The 18,423-nt window shown below is 42.5% G+C and overlaps 1 protein-coding gene and 1 pseudogene across 1 annotated transcript; one reads left to right on the forward strand and one right to left on the reverse strand.

The window, feature by feature from the left end:
- The first annotated feature begins 6,066 nt into the window (after nucleotides 1-6,066).
- Nucleotides 6,067-6,733, forward strand: LOC133929028 (histone H2B.11-like). The gene has a single exon (XM_062375606.1). The coding sequence runs from the start codon at nucleotides 6,170-6,172 to the stop codon at nucleotides 6,602-6,604; it is 435 nt and encodes a 144-aa protein (XP_062231590.1). The 5' UTR covers nucleotides 6,067-6,169; the 3' UTR covers nucleotides 6,605-6,733.
- Nucleotides 6,734-6,865: 132 nt separating this feature from the next.
- Nucleotides 6,866-13,722, reverse strand: LOC133929029 (probable monofunctional riboflavin biosynthesis protein RIBA 3, chloroplastic; annotated as a pseudogene).
- Nucleotides 13,723-18,423: the final 4,701 nt, after the last annotated feature.

Genomic DNA, 18,423 nt, shown 5'->3' on the forward strand with positions numbered 1-18,423 from the left:
ACTGAGATCTTTAGGATCAGATCTAGACACGCTCCTATTGTAATTGTCTTATCCTAAGATTAATTAAGGCAAAATAAGATGTATGTTTATTATCCTAAGGGATGTCTGAATGTGTATAAAATCCCATATCATTCTCTTCAATACGCACAGTTGATGACCAGATATCCCTACTTTAAATAAGTATTTGTATAATTAAATTTACCAATCGTCGGTAGAGATTAAAACTCTTAAACAAATGCTTAATTATTCTCTCTTTTTAAGCATTTATCTAAGCATCATTGCATTGTACATGTCCTAAGGGAAAATGTCATATGCAAATGAACCTAGAGTGCGATTTACTCATATACTTATCGATATTTCTTAATGGTTGCTTTGTGTGTATACTTGAGAGTTTGTACTCATCTAATAATCCTTCCTATATTGTGTATATTTTCTCAATGAAGCAAATCTAATTGAAAACAACAAAGCACCTTTTTTTTTTGCCGTGCTCCTTGTATATACCAATTGAGCCCAACGGTTCTACTACGCCATAGCTGGCAATCTTGGTCATCACCACCGTCTCACGGAAGAGAGGCATATATGGGACAGAGTGCATAAGAGCATCTCCATCCGAGCTCTTATCCTACCCCTTACCCTATTTTTTAGTAAATAACTCTCAAACGATTCTCCAACTGATCCCTCATTCGGCTCCTCATTTTTGAAGGATCCCTACTTTACATCCATCGATCCTCAGATTCAGGAATCGGTTGTCTGCTCCCTATTCCTCCACGACCTCTCCTTCCCGCCATGGACATCTCCTTCGCCGACCACTCCAGGTATGTGTTGTTGGCTCCTCCGCTTGCCCTGCATCACTGGCCCCTTGGCCACCTGCGTTGTCGGCTCCTCCGCTTGCCCCGCGCAGCCAGCCCCCTTGGTCACCCGCGTTGCCGCCTCCGGTCCTCCAGTGCCCCAGCCTCCTAGATCTGAGCGAGAGAGGGCCAGGGGAGAGGAAGGCCGATTAGGAGTGAGAGAGGGCCGTCACAGAGGGAGGCTAGCTGGGGGAGAGGGAGGCAACTGGGAGAGAGGTAGGATGTGAGAGAAGAAGAGGGAGGTCGACTGGGAGAGAGAGAAGGCTGGCACAGAGAGGCTAGTTGGAGAGAGATGGAGGTCGGCTGAGGGAGAAGAAAAGAAAGGGTCAGCCTCCTCTGTGCCATGATACAATTTTGCAATGCTAGAAGTTGATTAATCTTATATTATGTAATGCTAGAAATTAGTATCATGATACAACAATGGATGGTTTTTTGGAATGCAGGTGCTGGTTACAACAATGGATGGTTTTTTGGAATTGATGAGTGAGCAAAACATTGAAAACAATAGATCGTATTGGGATGATAGTCAATTTGTAAGCCCACATGAGGAGCAACAACTGCCACATGTAGAACCTGGTGCATCCCAAAAAGAAAAAAAAAAGCCAGATCAAAAAATTTCAGTCTAAAAGAAGACATGTTGGTGTTGGCATGGCTAGAAGTTAGTTTGGATGCTATACAAGGGAATGAACAATCCCGTGCTACGTATTAGGCAAAGAATTCCTGATTATTTTTAGAGCACAAGGACTTTGCATATGATCGTAATTCCAATTCACCGTTGGTCTGTCATACTAGAAGGTGTTAACCGATTTTGTGGATGTTATGTCCAAATTCAAAACAGGAGGCAAAACGGGGTGACAGAGCAAGATAAAGTATAATGTTCTTTTCTTTTGTCATTTTATATGTTGGTGCAAGTCTAATAAGGCGTATTTACATGTGTAGGTAATGAATGTATGTGAATTGTATAAGTCAAAAGACCCGAAGGGCACATCATTTGAATTGTTGCATTGTTGGAATATCTTGCAGCATGAGCAAAAGTGGAAGGATAGGTGCGTCCAGAAAAATCAGAAGACATCCACCACTAGAAGTCCATCATCCACTCCTGAGACCAACGAGAGTCATCAAGAGGATGATGGGGAGGGTCATACTTTAGAGCCTGTGGTTAGGCCATGAGGTAGCAAGGCGGAGAAAGAGCGACAACGGCGAGGTAAAAATCTTGTCTCTCCTGGAGATAATCTTTACATAGAAGCGTTGAAAAACATGTGGGCTAAGAAGAAAGAGGTAGAACCATTGAAAGAGGTTGCAAAAAAGAGAGCTATGATGGGAGACTTGCACTTGAGAAGAAAAAGATTGAACTGAAGGAACAAGATATTGCGTTAAGGAGAAGGATTGAAGATGATAAGGTGATGAATATGGATCTTAGTGGTATGAGTGAGCAACAACGACTATACTATACAAGATTGCAGAATGAGATCATCACTCGACGATTTAGCACAGGCTTGGGTTGAGCTACTTTATATATTGAACTTTAGGTATTTTGTTTGAACTTTAAGTATGTTGTCTGAACTTTTAGTATGTTGTACGAACTCTATGTTAGTTGTATGAGCAATGTTATTGTGTGATGAAAAGATTGCATACATTACCATACACTATTACAACTACATACATACTTTAAAACATTACATGATAGGTACCGACTATATTATTACAAGTGCATACTTAATTAAAAACAGTACATGATAGGTAGCGAATATATTGGTACAACTACATACACTACACCCTTCCATATTTTTTTCATAGGTGCTCGACTAGATCATTGCGAAGCTGTGAGTGAGTTTTCCTGTTAGTAATGGCTTGATGAGGTCGAAGGAACTCTTGCAATTCAGGCGCAGGACGATGAGAAACTGCCACATCTTCTCCCATCCCATCGAAATGGTTGTCACCTTCTGCATCTCGCTCATCTTCAACGATCATATTATGCATGATGATACAAGCTATCATGATTTGTCTTAGTGTTTTGATCCTAAAATCATGTTGGTCCATGAACAATGGCAAAACGACATTGCATAACTCTAAAGGCTCATTCCACCTCCTTCTTCATCGTTGCTTGTGCTTTTGTAAAATATTTCCTCTTATTCCCTTGTGGAGATGGTATTGGCTTCACAAATGTGGCATATTAAGGATACATGCCATCTACAAGGTAATATCCTATTATATAATTATGATCACTGATAGTGTAGTTCACTTCTGGAGCGTGCCCTTCAGCTAACTTTGCAAACAGATGGGAACGATGAAGAACATTAATATCATTGTGAGACCTTGGTAAACCAAAGAAGGCATGCCAAATCCAAAGATCTTGTGAAGCAACAGCTTCTAAAATAATGGTAGGTTCGTGCACATGGCAGGTAATCTGACCTTGCCATGCTTTAGGGCAATTCTTCCACTTCCAATGTGTTCAATCTATGCTCCCAAACATGTAGAGAAAACCCCTTTGCTCTTCAATTGCAAATAATCTAGTTGTATCATTATTATTTGGGGATGTCAGGTACTTATCACAGAAAACTTCAACAATAGCTTTCACAAACTTTTTAAGATTCTCTATAGTAGTACTTTCTCCAATCCAAATATAATCATCAGTACATTTGCTGCTACTCCATAAGTTAGCATCCTAATGCTACGGTTATCTTTTGCAAAGGAAATAACCCAAGACGTTTGTTTCTATCTCTTTTCTGCACAAAATAATCATCATGTTGTTCTATAGCTTGCAGTATGCGAAGAAATAGAGAACGAGCCATTCTAAACCTGAAGAAAGAAATAAGAAAGAATCAGCCAAACCCAAGAGGGTAACAAAAATGGCGAACAAACAAAAACAGACCATTTACAAACCTACGACGAAAGAAAGTTGGGCCATATATTGGAGCATATGAAAAGTAGTCTTCATATAGCCTTCAATGTCCGGCTTCTCTGTTGCGGTTGATATACTGACGTCCAGGCATGAAATCACCGGGTCATGCGGCATTCATAAGCTCATATTGAGTGTGTGCTTGGTGTAGCGTAGTAAGAATAAGTTCTTCGTCATCCTCCTCCTCTGATGATGATGAATCTAAGAGAAAACGATGACTCAATTCAGCTAGAGAGGGAACTACAATGGAGTGAGACTTGGTGAATGACAACTAGTGGACTGGTCGGGTATATGTAGAGTTGGAACAAGTAGCTTTTGGAAAAAAATAGCCATTGTAAAAAATAGTAGTAGCCGAAAAAAAGTAGCCGTTGGGGGAAAAAAAGCCGTTGAAAAAAGATGTTGGTCAAAATCCATTAGAAATATAGCCGTTAGAATTGATTTGGTAGTTACAAAAAAGTAGTAAAATATGAGTGAGAGAAATAAAGGGGGTCAAATTTAGAGAGTCGGTTGAAATGCATAGAGAAATAGTGGGTCTGGATAGAGAAAACCCCTATATGAAGATATATAAGATCAAATATAGGGGACCGGTTGAAGATGCTCTAACAATGAATTGACAGAAGGGTATGACAACTAGGGTTTAGAGTGAGGCCTAAAGAAGGGTTAAGAGCATCTCCAGCAGACTAGCCAAATTCCACCCTCTATATCTCCCTTTGGCTATCCACTATAAAAAATTCTCTCTCTATATTTCTGCACACCCCAGCAGACTATCTAAATCCACTCTCCATATCTTATTTACCTATATTTTATTCATAACGACTAGTTTTTTTGGAGCGGCTATTTTTTGCAACGGTTAATTTTTTGCAACGGGTGTTTCTTAAGTGGCATTTCATCGTACAACTTCAGTGCACCACAAAAATTGAAGCAATTAAGCAAGCAGTAGCGGTACGAAGCAGCGTACAAGACCAGGAATGAAGCAATCAAGCATTCAAGTAGCAACAGCATAGAGCAGCAGCTCCACCAATGAAATTTAGCCTTAGGAATCAAGCATACAACTAATCAAGCATAGCAGTAGCAACACAGATCATTACATGTTCAGTCGAGACAAGCTCGAGCGGCGGCTGCACGTCTGCCGCATTCCTCTTCTGCATTCACCTCCGCCTCCGCCTCCACCTTTGATTCTACGATGACCCACCGCGTCTCCCTGCTCCGCCCGCCCTCCTCATGCTCCCAACCGACGTCTACCACTGGCCCGCTCCCCACACCTTCCTGTCCACCATAGTCACCTCTGCTCCTCTTCCTAGCCCCATTCCCTCCACCTTTGGCCTCTACGCGCCGCCTCCGCCGAGGCTTGCCCGTGCGCCACCTTGGCCTCCCCTCCGCCTGCGGCCTTTGCACACTGCCGCCGCTGGGGCCTTCCCGTGCGCCACCTTGGGCCACCCCAGCACCACCACCAGGTCCCATGGCGGCAGAGAGGGCACACGACGATGGGTCCGGAAGCTATTGTGAGGCCGGAGGAGGGGAGGTCGAGGACGCTGCGCAAGAACGAAGGAACGGAGGAACAAAGGCGGGGTACTTGATTAGGACAACGAGGCACAAGAACCAGCTAAAATTGGCGACCCTCTCTCGCGTGATGGCGAATCAACAGTGATAGCGACACTGTTGGCTATTCTACTAGAGGTGCGTTTTCTCAAATGGTGAGAAAATATAGCGATTGAGAGCTGAATGGTGGAGATGCTCTAAAACGGTGGCACAATAGGCAAAGCCGTGGGCCCGTGGCAACACGAACAATGATGAAAAAGTGGGAGGTGCGTCAACAAGAGTTAAGGGATGGTAAAAGTGTTTTGCACTCGCCTTTTTTTTTTCGCTCCGGAGGCATGAGGGTCTGATCATCCTATGTCAAATGGCAGTGGATGTTCAAGCGTCCGTTAAGCCTTTTTTGGTTATTAGGGTGAGCATCTATACCCAATATCGAAGTACGTGAGATGAAAACAAGAGACTGTACACATATTTTCCACGTAGTTTTAATGTGGCCCCACTTGCCTCAATCCGGTCCCCACCAGAAAAGCCGAGCCCGAAACCAGGAAAGAAAAAAGAAAAATTCCCCGCCATCATTTGGACGCCCAAAATTTCCGCTCACCGCCTAAACTGTCCCGGGATCCGCACCCCACCACCCTCCACCCAATCAAAGTTCCCCACGCGTCACAATCCCTACCGACGATCCAGCAAACGCTCTAGATCACGCCATCTCATCGATCCGTGCCACCCTACTCTCCGCCAATCACACACCATCTCGCCCTCTATATATGCCCCGCGCCCCCCTGCCCGATTCCTCATCGCGTCGCTACGCAATCACCCCACTCTTCTATTCTCCTCGCGCGAGTTTGCTTCAACGTCTCGTCCTCTTCGTCCCGATCCGTGCGTGATGGCGCCGAAGGCGGAGAAGAAGCCTGCGGAGAAGAAGCCCGCGGAGGATAAGGCGGAGAAGGCCCCCAAGGCGGAGAAGAAGCCCAAGGCCGAGAAGCGGCTGCCGGCGTCCAAGGAGGGCGGCGACAAGAAGGGCAAGAAGAAGGCCAAGAAGAGCGTGGAGACCTATAAGATCTACATCTTTAAGGTGCTCAAGCAGGTGCACCCGGACATCGGCATCTCCTCCAAGGCCATGTCCATCATGAACTCCTTCATCAACGACATCTTCGAGAAGCTCGCGCAGGAGGCGGCGCGCCTCGCTAGGTACAACAAGAAGCCCACCATCACGTCCCGCGAGATCCAGACCTCGGTGCGCCTCGTCCTCCCCGGCGAGCTCGCCAAGCACGCCGTCTCCGAGGGCACCAAGGCCGTCACCAAGTTCACCTCCTCCTAGATTCATAGATGTCCCCTTTGACCGTGTCTGTTCTTGCCTCTTCCCTGTATTATGGGCCGAGGATTAGTTTGTAATTGGTGATGCTAGTTCGTGAACAATGAAATGAATGGTAGTGCTACGTTTGGTATCCGAATTTCTTGTCACTGTACAAGATTGCAATCTGATAATCCTCTACAATTCTTGAACTTAATTTGAATCTTTATTCTTTATTTGGGAAACTAAAAGAAAGGAGAATTTGTGATTGTAATTGTAATAGTGCTATCAGTTTTGGGTATCGTCTTCGTTTGCGGCATCGTCTTGGGGATTGGCAAACTGCTCCGGCAGGCTGCCAGGGAGGTCGGAGCCGTAGACGTGCCCCATCTTGGTCCGCTTCGTCTCGAGGTACTTCTGGTTCTCCTTGGTGATGGGGAAGATCACCGGCATCCTGTCGCATGATAACTGTTATGGTAGTCAAACTTCACGAGTGACAAATGTTCTTATAACATGTATACCTTGAAGTGGTTTGAGGTGGGATTTGGGGAGAAATGTGGAGAGTTTGAGGAAGAGGCGAAGAGCAGCTCGTGCTGTCTTTTGCTCTGGCCGGTTGGGAGAGAGAGCACGTGAGAGTGCGTGTGGCAAACGTAAAGCTAGCTCACAAACACTTTATGAACGGAAATGCAGATCACTATTTTGTTAGGATTAAGTAGGTGAGAGGGCAGTCTTGGGACTTGATTGGGTTCAGCAGTCGACGCAATACGTGGTTGAGATACGATAACACATGTTAACTGTTCAAAGTAGTCAGAAGAGCTATGCGAATATTAGGAAACGAAACTTGGAATTTCATGAGGGAGATGAGGTTCTTCTACCAAGGGTGTGGTAAGGTTCGGCACCAAAGGAAAGCTTAGTTCAAGATATATCAGACCATTCTCGATAGTTGCACGAGTTGGGAAGCTAGCATATCGCATGGAGTTACCCGAGTGGATGGAAGGTATACATGATGCATTTCATATTTCTATTTACGGAAGTATTTGAGAGATTTTGAACATCATATGACGTTAGAACCGGTGACCATTGAACATAATCTGACATTCGAATCCTAACCCGTGAGAATTCTGGAAGAATCTGAAAGAGTGTTGAGGCGTAATACATTCAAGTTTGTCAAGGTTTTTTGGACAAATCAGATTGAACGTGAAGCGACATGGGAGCTTGAGTCACACATGCGGGAGAAATATCTGGAGTTGTTCATGTCAAGCGTGTAGTGGTGTTCTTGTTCTTTTTAAGTCGTTTCCCCTCCGTGTGTAACGTGATTGATGAATTCGAGGACGAATTCTGTTAGGAAGGAGAGTGTAATACCTGAGTTTTGGACAATGTAATAAGAATGATGTAATATGAAATTATGAAAGAAACAACGTTTGCTGCACGAATTTCCAAATAGGAGAGAAAGGAATAGAATTTACAGCTAAGTTGGACTTGTTTCTCTCACATATAGGGCCCACCTGGCTGGCCCACACCACTCCCGCTCTTTGGGCTACAACAGCAGCACTATCTCTCTCTCTCACCCTCCACCTCACTCCCTCACTCTCACGTGCTCTCTCTCCCAACCGGCCAGAGCAAAAGACAACAGGAGCTGCTCTCCCTCTCTCTCAAACTCTCCCCATTTCTCCCCAAATCCCATCTCAAGCAACAAGATTCAAGATATACATGTTATACTATGGCGTTCCCTAGCTCCTTAGCTCTCCATCCACCAAAAAATTTCTTTGCATGCATGAAGTTTTGGATGGTTTTCAAATCAAAATCATCACCCCCTTTGCTCTGGAATTTTTAGCAAGCATTGGGCCTCTTCTCTAGGCTTTTCCCTCCAATTTCTTTTCCAACCGATGGTTACCAATCACAATAAGGACCTTGGGTAAGTTCTCTAGGATTTCATAGGAGAATACACGTTTTAGTTTGGATTTTGGATAGGTTTTGGAGCTGTGTATGCATGGTTGCGAAGTACCATTGTTCTTGCTAAAATGGAGCTAGTAGGATGAAGTTGGTTTGGAAAGAACCATGGTTTATGCCGATATAGTCATCGAAATTCTAGGATTAAACAGCATGCAATCTTAATATGGCGCCAAAACAAAAGTTATAGGTCTCACCGATATCTTTTCAATGGCGCCAGTCTCGTTCAATTTGGATAAGCAGTTTGGAAGTTATCACCGAAATCGTACCATAGTCCGGAATCAAAAACCCACACAACAGATCTTCTTTTTAAATCTGGCGTGATAGAGGCATAATTCACATTTTCACGCAACATGAAAGTTGTAGATAATTTTCTTTAGATATGCCAGATGTATTTATTTGGCATATTTGGATGAGCGATTTGAAAGTTATACCCAAAACAGTGTAGAGCAGTCAACATACCTTCTTGTGTTCTGGCGGTCCAACTGCGAGCGTGGTAGTCAGACTGCCAATTGTACAGAGAGTTTTTGGGGTTTTGAGTGTTTCTCATAGTCAGACCGCCTGGGGACACAGTTGAACGTGCGGTCAGACCCCTCGCGAATAGAGACTTCTAAGGGACTGCGCGTTATGACGACCAGACAACCCGAGGAGCGGTTGGACCGCCAGGAAGGGTGTTTTTCGGCTAAAGGGGGGATGGGGGGTTTCTAAGTGTGCTCCCTTCGGAGTTCGATTAGAGAGCAGTTCAACATCCAATGTAGATTCACGTGAGTATTATAAAGTAGATTTTGAATACGATCTTGTTCCATAGGTTTCAGAAGTATTGGTACTAGCGTTGCGAGATTGACTTCACGCCAAGGTTGGCACAATTTTGCTCATTGTTTGTGTCTATTGATTCGTCCCGATTGTGTTTATTCAAGATTTGAGATTTCTTATGTTCATGTGATTCAAGTTCAAGAATGTGTTTCAAGATTCTGATTTTCAGCTCAAGTATTCCTTTATATCCCATTCAAGTTCCCGGTGAAATACCGGCTATGCAATTTGTTTTTTATGTTCATGTTCCTGTGAGTAAATACTGACCTCACTTGCTCGATTTTACCTGTAAATGCAAAGAAAATTTAGGATATCCATCTCAGATAGAAACTACGGGGTTTATTGTTAAAATTCAGGATGCCCGTCTCAAACGAAAACTATAAGGTTTATTCTTGTTTTTAAGGGGAAAAAACTCAGAATTTCTAGTTCTTCCTTGGCACTATTAACGCATCTATTCTTCCAGTTCAGTTTTGTACTTGCTAAATGTTTTTACTCACCCTTATATTTATTTGGTTTTTAGGTAGTTCTAAACGCGACATGTGTGGAAGGGAAAAGTAGCAGCACATAGTGGCAAGGATCATACTTAGCTCACTTTTGAACCACTTCATAGTTGTCTCCGTAATCCTTTTGTGCCTTACTTGGTTACGTTGATCGGTTGCAGCTCATGACTCGTTTGGTGTAACGTTCTAAACCATGAGTTGTATCGAGTATTAGCTTTTAAACTGTTAGGGCTATCTTTCTGTTATGAATTTCATGCCTGTGGTGTATGTATGTTTTCGCTTGTGCAGGAAAATAACAGTTTCAAGAAAAACTCCACCGAAATTTTGAATAATTTGCCCGGTTAGATAGGTTTGTAGATATGGTTGGTAGCAATCCGGGTTGTAGGACCCGGGGCGTTACACCCTCCCCACCAAGGCGAGCCCGTAGCCCTTGAGCCCAACGAATTTGGCCGGGTTATTGGTCATCAGCCGCATCGTGCGCACGCCGATGTCCCGGAGTATCTGAAACCGATATTTGGATCGAAAGAGCTTCGAATTTAATGCACCAATCTCCCTTAAATCTGATGAAATGACCCAAAAATTCTTGTGGATTGAGATGTGTCGAGAGGGCTTCTCTACCTGTGCGCCGATGTCGTACTCGCGGGAATCCACGGCGAGGCCGAGCTCGACGTTGGCCTCGACGGTGTCATGGCCCTCGTCCTGGAGGTTGTAGGCGCGGAACTTCTGGCCCAGGCCGATACCGCGGCCCTCGTGGCCGCGGAGGTACACGAGCACGCCGCGGCCAGCCTTGTCGATCAGCTGCATCGCCTTGTCTAGCTGGTTGCTGCAGTCGCAGCGGGCTGAGCCGAGGATGTAGCCCGTCAGGCACTCGGAGTGCACCCTCACCAGGACGTCTTCGCCGTCGTCAATGTCGCCCTGCACACATTAGCCGCTGAAAAGATGAGATCGCTGGAGAAGGACTGGAAACCTGGACGCACTTGAAGGGACGAACTATCTTTGCTGTATTATCCTATCCTATCCCAACTCCAACTCCACACACCAAAGAACCTGCAGTTTTCCTGCTCAATCTCAAAAGTCCTGGAAGATGAAACACGACAGAATTGCATTGCATTACCTTCACAACAGCAATGTGTTCAGTTCCATCGAGCTTGGATTGGTAGCAGTAAGCTCGAAAAGGCCCCATTTTGTGGGCAAGCGTGAGACAGCAATCAATTCCACCAGCTTCTCCCTTTTCCTTTTATACCTGAATCAGACCAAAAGATTCTGATGAAACCTTCAGAAAGGAGAGTTATGATGAAACCAGGAACTATCCTAATACAAAAACATTCCATTTCGGTTATCTATTGATCTTGGAGAATTATGCAAGCAGTAGAATTTAAAGCAAAATAGTGGAACTATAGGTTCGCAAAAGCTTCACCTTAAGGTATACTAACCGGATGAGGTCGATCGGTATATCATGTTCCAAAGCCATCTGTTGCAGAACTATTATGCCTGCCATTGAGCCGTCCTTCGGGTCCATGACAGTCGACAGGACGGATACAAGGCGCAAACCAGCTAATGTGACAAGATCGACTGACGCCTCTGTGTGCCCAGCTATGTTCAATACACCTCCGTTTCGGTATTTGAGGGGGAATATGTGGCCTGGTCTTCTGAGATCACTGGGCTTGGAATCAGGGGAGGCGAGAGTAAGGATGGTTTTTGCTCTATCTGCAGCCGAGACACCGGTAGATATGCTCACTCTGGCATCCTCAATAGATTGAAAGCAATGCTTCGTAAGGATTCGTAAGGATGATTTGGCACAACAGAGAACCAGAAATCTGTAAGGATTCTGGATCACTCTTTGTTTGCAAAGACTATTAAGAGACAGTTTTACCACTGTTACTGTGGAAGCAGCAGCTGAAATATCCTCAATTTCTGTAATTGGAGACATCATAGGAATCATCAATCTTGCTAGGTCCTCTTCCTTCATGCCGACCGAGATGATCCCAGAACCTTTCCTGATCATGAATGCAATCGACTCTGGGTTCACTAGAGTGGCTGCCATGACAAGATTCCCTTCGTTATCTCCGTTTTCATCATCTACAGCAATAACGAACTGGAGAAGAATGGAATTAACTTTCTAGCTAAATTCAACTGTACTTGGGAAACAATATGCAATTATGCATTCAAGATCCTCTCCTGAATTTTGAAGCAGAAGGGCTTGCTCCATGGAAATACGAGTATCACATGATTTCATTTACTGAGTCTTATCATTTTAAAAGCAAAGTAAGTAAAAGTGTGCATAAAAATCGGTACATTGTTTCAGGATAACAGCAGAAATTGCCACTGTCCGAATGAACTCATAATACAATGTGTCCCTGATAGACTAGGAAAGGATCATTCATCTAGTTAAGCTGTAGAATTCTAGTTTCAAAAAGAATTAAGTGAATAACGCAAAATTATGCTTGATTGGGAGCTACTGATATATTTTTACGAATCAATTAATATAAAGTACACACGGAATATTATGTTCAAGTAGAGATATCCAATTCGGTCTTGATCATGCAGGTTCCATGCCCAAGAACTACATGAATGGAACAAAATACAGAGATGAAAAGTACAGACTGAAACTCTGAATATGATGACACAAAATACAGGTTCCATGCCCAACAGCCCAAGTTCAGGCTGAAACTCTGAATATGACGATACAAAATATAGAGATGAAAAAAAACCCAATTTGTGAGATATTCTAATGTAGTCATTCACCTACCTTTCCTTCACGCAAAGCATTTATAGCCTGGTCGATCGAGGAGAAACCGTCAGTAGGTTTGTCTGGGTCACTCTCTGCATCACTGACAAAGAAATCTCCTGTTTCCTGAGTGATTTCAGCACCAACAGTTCAAAAGGAGGCACCAGATCCATGGAGTCCTCAGAAAACAGACCCATTATTGTTTTCGTTCAAAGGATCACTTAAATGCCCTGGATCACCAAGTCCATCACCAATAGCATAACATCTCAATTTTAAGCACCCTTTTCTTATGACTGCAAATCCGATACTGTTAAGACCACCAGGGCCTTGATGAAACCTGAAAGATGATCAGGATAACTGGCATATTGGACAACAAAGATATGAACATGAACTCTGTGGTCTCAGAAATATTTTAATAAAACTTTTGTATTAGACAAAGGAAGTGGGAGAATCATACCATGCGTTAACTGTAGCGTGTGATGGCGAGTGGGGGCTCAGAAGAACACGATCCATTTGATGATTCCAGACTCCTAGTTAACCCAGCCGATCCTCAAATCTCAGCTCCAAAATATGTTTATATACCTTTATCTCCTGCAGTGTCACAACACCTCAGCCTATCACTTGGACTTATCTGCTCATGTGGATAACAGAAGGAAAATCCAACAAGGTGGAGGCAAACTGACCACATATTTCTGTGCTGCAAGATAGCAGCAGCCGTATCAACACATCGCACACTTCAGGTAATGCCAAGGTATCACCCTTTAAATGCCTTTTGTTGTGATCATACTTGAGTCAAATGTAGTAGAAGTTGGAGCTGATAATGACAGGTAAACGATTTTTTTTTTAAATCTCATCTTTTGGATGGTTTCAGAAGTTTTTTTGAAGAATGTGGTTTCAGAAGAAAATGGCACTTCAGGTCAATGTCCATTGAAATTAGTTGCAAGATTTGCCACTTCCCCCTTCTTTTTGACTTCAGAGGAAGCAGTACACATGCTCACCACATTGTAAAAAGAAACGGTAACAATGTCTTCAGCGTTAGTAAACCATCTGAAGGGACAATGCTATCCAAGCATCATGTGAGTTTCCTGAATTTGAAAGCGTCTGCACTTTGCACTGAAAAGTAGCTAAACGATCCTTGCTCCAGATCAGAAATCAATGCATCAAGCCAGTTGCGAACCTGTAAATCAACAGGCAGTGGAGGAGGCCGCCGCGCTTGTCAACGCGGGCAGCAGGCATGGTCGCGCTCGCAGGCAGTACGGCGGCCGCCCAAATGAAGGAACCAAGGGCGAGAACAAGGTCGCAGGAATGCGCATGCGCCGAAGAGAGCAACGGCAGGGGGTTTGGCTGCCGCAAGGGGAGGAATGGGGGTTCTTGGCCAAGGCGGCGGCGCACTGGCGTTGAGGCATTTTCGAGGGGCGCGGGCGCGGCAGGCTGGCGGATTCGGGAGGCTGCTTGCCGTCCTGCCGCTTGGCTTGGCAATTTGGGGATGGGAAATGCATCAATGTCTTTGGAGAGCAGGCAGTTTAGGATCATCACTCGTCAGATCGATTAGTGCTTTAAACTTGCAACAATAGCAGCAACATGAGTAGGTATCCTTCTCGCTAGGGCTGAACGTCCGTAGGTATCCGTAGATCCACCTAATTCAATTTAATTAATTAACTATTAAAAATGATTAAATTAGTGTGAAATCAAGTTAAAATGTATCTTAATTTATATATGATAAGTGATTAATAAAATTTTCGATTTGGTTTGTCGAATTTTGGATTGTTTGATATTGGTTTGAGTAATTTGATTATGGATTAATTGGAGTTAGAATTGAAAAAATATGTTTGCTTATCTCATAGTGTATATTGACGGATGTAACTTTATGATCGATGGTGGATGATCGGGGCTAAGATGGTGTTTGATGTCGGATGATCAAGAATGTCGAACGGAGTCAAGAGTGATCCTAGTTGTACACGTGGAGGTCAAGCAAAGTATGAAACGGAGGATAAAGACGACGTGTTGACAAAATCAAGCGAAAGGGATGCTGGTACAAGTGACAAGATGGCTCGAGGGATCAAAAGCGGGAGAGACTTGCCAATGACCAGGATCGCAAGACAAAGTACACGTGTCGATATCAGAGCGCTTACTTAAGGTGTAAGCAAGTGACGAGTCACACTTTGAGAAGTGTGTAGAGAGTTTCACGGTTGGACATCAAAACCGTGGGAGGATTAGAGGACTATATCACAACATCGTGAAGCTTGCGTCGAGACGAAGCTAAGTCGTGAAGGTGCCACAACCGTTCGATGGATGAAACAAGAATTGTACTAAAATGCTCTCGGTGGTAGGTAGAAATATACTATAAAAGAGAATTATTTTAGTAACAAGCTAGAAAACTTAAGGGTTAAGTTTCATATGCCTATAAATAGAGGGGTAGGGCTATGAGAGAGTTTGAACCAGTCACTTGAGCATATTGTGCCACTCATTTGAGAGCCTAGTGCTAGGCAGTGGCGGACCCAGGATTTGGCGATTGGGTATTCAATATTAAAAAAAATATTCAATCCAAAATACGAGAAGTCCATAGTAGCGTAAATTTTAAAGTATAAATTGTTCATAGTAGAGAAGTTTCAACTAATTAAAAGAAATTACAAAGCATTTAAAGAAAATTACAATTTAACTTTGTGTTACTTTATGGCTTGGAAGCGTTTAATGATGTCACTATCCTTAACTTGCATAAAAAATTCACGCTCAATTGCTGATTGCCGAACTGGGCAGTCACAACATAAAGATCATAAATACCTGATGTTTGTTGCTATGTGGGCTCTTTTTAGTTAGAAAAAAATGCAAAACCCCCCCAAAAGTCACTTGGATTTTAACTTTCCCCTCCAAAAATTATTTTGTTGCAAAAAAAAACCCCCAAAGGTTTGATTTTGTTGCAAAAACACGCCCAAAAATTTAAAAAATTTAAAAAAATCACAAAAAATTCTAAAACATACTAGAGACAATTATAAGACCTTTTGTGAAATTTGTTTTCAAAAATAATATCCTTTGCATCATATTACATGGAGAGTAAGTTTGAAAAAAAAAAGAAAAACATGCAACTCATTTGTTAATTCGAGTTAAATGCATAGTTAATTATTTACTAATCCAAAAATTATGAAACAAAATTTTTTAGTCTTCTTACATGATCCTCTATCTTGTAAAAATACATGAAATCTTGAAATAGTTATTGTAACATACAAGATTGAGTAAATGTGTTGCAGATAGATTAATTCATAACTAATCCATAACACCCCCAAAATTAGTGAAACCACTTTTATTAGTTTACTAAAACAATTAGTTTACGATTTGTTGAGTGGTCTGATGGATTGAAGCAGCAAAGATATATATACGTAGTATATGTGCTATATACTCAATTTTTTTGCAAAAAAGTTGGGTATTCAATTGAATACCCATGCATCATGGTGGGTCCGCCCATGGTGCTAGGGTTTTAGAGAAGATAAAGATGAGTACTTAACCTATGTAATAGGTGAGATTTTTTGAGAGAAAAATCCTTGTAATCTGCTTAAAATATGGCTGACATGTTTGAGTAATGAAGTTTATATTTTTACATATGCTTGAATTTCTCTTATTCTAGTTTCTATATTGCTTCCCTTGTAAATTTGCAAGTTTTTCTTTTCCGGTTGTGATTTCCTTTTTCTTTTTGAGCTGCAGTTTTTTTTCATCTTTGTGAAGTAATTCTTCTTGTTACTAGAAGCATAAATATTCATATACTCATGTATTTGAGAGAGTCTTGAATCCGCTTGCCTCTAGACCATCAACTTGGAGATATGCTTCTTTCAGTTGCTGTCTTTTTACTTTGTTCTTCATTCAAGTTTGAAGCTTTTGTACACAAAGACGTATGAAATGATTTTGAATAAAGCCTATAGTTCATATTCTATTCATAAAGTCATGTTGTCTTAGAACTTTCTTTCTCAATTTGTTTCTCTAAAGTTTATGCTTCTGCATGTGTGTTTTTGAGGAGCGTTAGGTGAACAAGGAGTATGTTATCTATTTTGTAAGAAATTTGTAAGGCGCATATTCACCCCCTCTAGTCGTCTATCTTAGTTCTACAATTATATCAAAGCCGGTTTGATCACTTGTTGAACTTAATCGGCTTTGTAATCCTTATGCGACAATGGAGAGAAGTGGGAAAATTATGTTCTTCAGTGGTCAAGATTTTTCGCACTGGAAGGTGCATATGGAGGCTTATATCCTAAGCCAAGGAACTACAATATGAAAGATTGTAGACGCTAATTATGTGATTCCTGTTGCTCATTCTTCTCCGGCCTAGATTGAACAATATGAGGCCAACAACAGGGCTCGTAATATATTGTTCACTAGCCTGAGTCGTAATGAGTTTGATAGAGTTCAACACCTTCGTACTGCTCGCGAGATCTGGTCGACTTTTAGTGTCTTTCATGAGGATACTAACCAGATTAAGACCAGACGCCAAAGCACGTATAACCAGGAATACCAGATGTTCGTATAGAACCCTGGAGACTCTTTGGATGCTATATTTGCTCGTTTTGATGGAACTATTAGCAACCTTAGATTCATTGGTGTTTTACCCTATTCTGACCACGAGAGAGCGATCAAACTTCTCTATGCTCTTGATCGTGGTATATGAGAAGTTAAGATCTCAAGCATTGAAGAGTCATCAATTTATGATATATTAACTTGTAATGAACTTTTTAGGAAGCTAAGTCCATCGAGATAGCCAAGACGGCTCAGATCAGTCTTGAAAACCCTCTATCTCAGAACATGACGTTGATTTTCAGACCTAATGGTGACAATCAGGCTGGAGCTAATTTTTCTTATCCTAACACTTCATAGAGTGGATTTTCTTCGTCTTCCTTGGTTTCTATCACAGAGGAGCGGATGAATGCATTGGATGATGAGGACTTTGTGCTCATTGTGAAGAAGTTCACTCACGACTACAACAATATAAAAGATCAGAGGAGAGGGGGTTCTCGAGCTTGTTTTGAGTATGGTGAAACCACTCACTTCAAGGCGGAGTGCCCCAAACTCAAGAAGAATGAGGACAACGACCACGACTACAACAAACACAAGAAGAAGAAAAAAAGCCCTTCTCCAAGAAGAACCGCAACAAGATGGCCAAGAAGTCATTCAAGATATTTTCTAGGGCGTTCGTGGTAGCCCTCACCAACATCGATACCTCTTCAAACGAGGAGGAGAGTTCGAAGGAGGAGGAATCTCAAGTGAAGAGCAAGAAGAAGGCCAAGCACTTCATCGGCCTCTGCTTCATGGTGGATAACAACGACAACGACAATGACCCCGAGCTTGATTCTTTTAAGGTAGCTTTTCATCCAAGTCGATACCTTGAATGATACTCTTGTAAGTCAGGATAAGTTACTTAAGAAAGTTGTGTATGAGTTGAAGGATCTTAGGGATACATATGAGTTTGTGTCTACTGAACTTGTATTGCTTTGGTCTAGACCTGATATTGAGGAGTGTGAGAGTTGTTTGATTATCATGGCTGGACTTGTTGAGCTTTAGAATGTGCATGCTCAAGTCACCAATCAGCTTGAGAATGCCGAGAAGAAGCTCCTTGAGGAGGAATCTAAATCTACTCTCTTAGATGCTTGCAAGAATTGCACTTTGCTTGCAAAAGGATATTGAATTAAAATACAAGCATCTTAAGAAGCTAGAATCTAAATTAGAGAGTGTTGGGTGTTCAAAGGATGCGTAGTCAAACTATTCCACATGTATAGTCTTTTAGGACAAGCTTAGGTAGGTTAGATGATAAGTTTAAAAGTTTTTGATAGAGAATGAGTACATCCTTTCTCTAGTGGAGAAGTGCTCAGAGGGCAAGAGAA

This window comes from Phragmites australis, chromosome 9, assembly GCF_958298935.1.
Source record: "Phragmites australis chromosome 9, lpPhrAust1.1, whole genome shotgun sequence".
In the NCBI taxonomy this organism is placed as follows: domain Eukaryota; kingdom Viridiplantae; phylum Streptophyta; class Magnoliopsida; order Poales; family Poaceae; genus Phragmites; species Phragmites australis.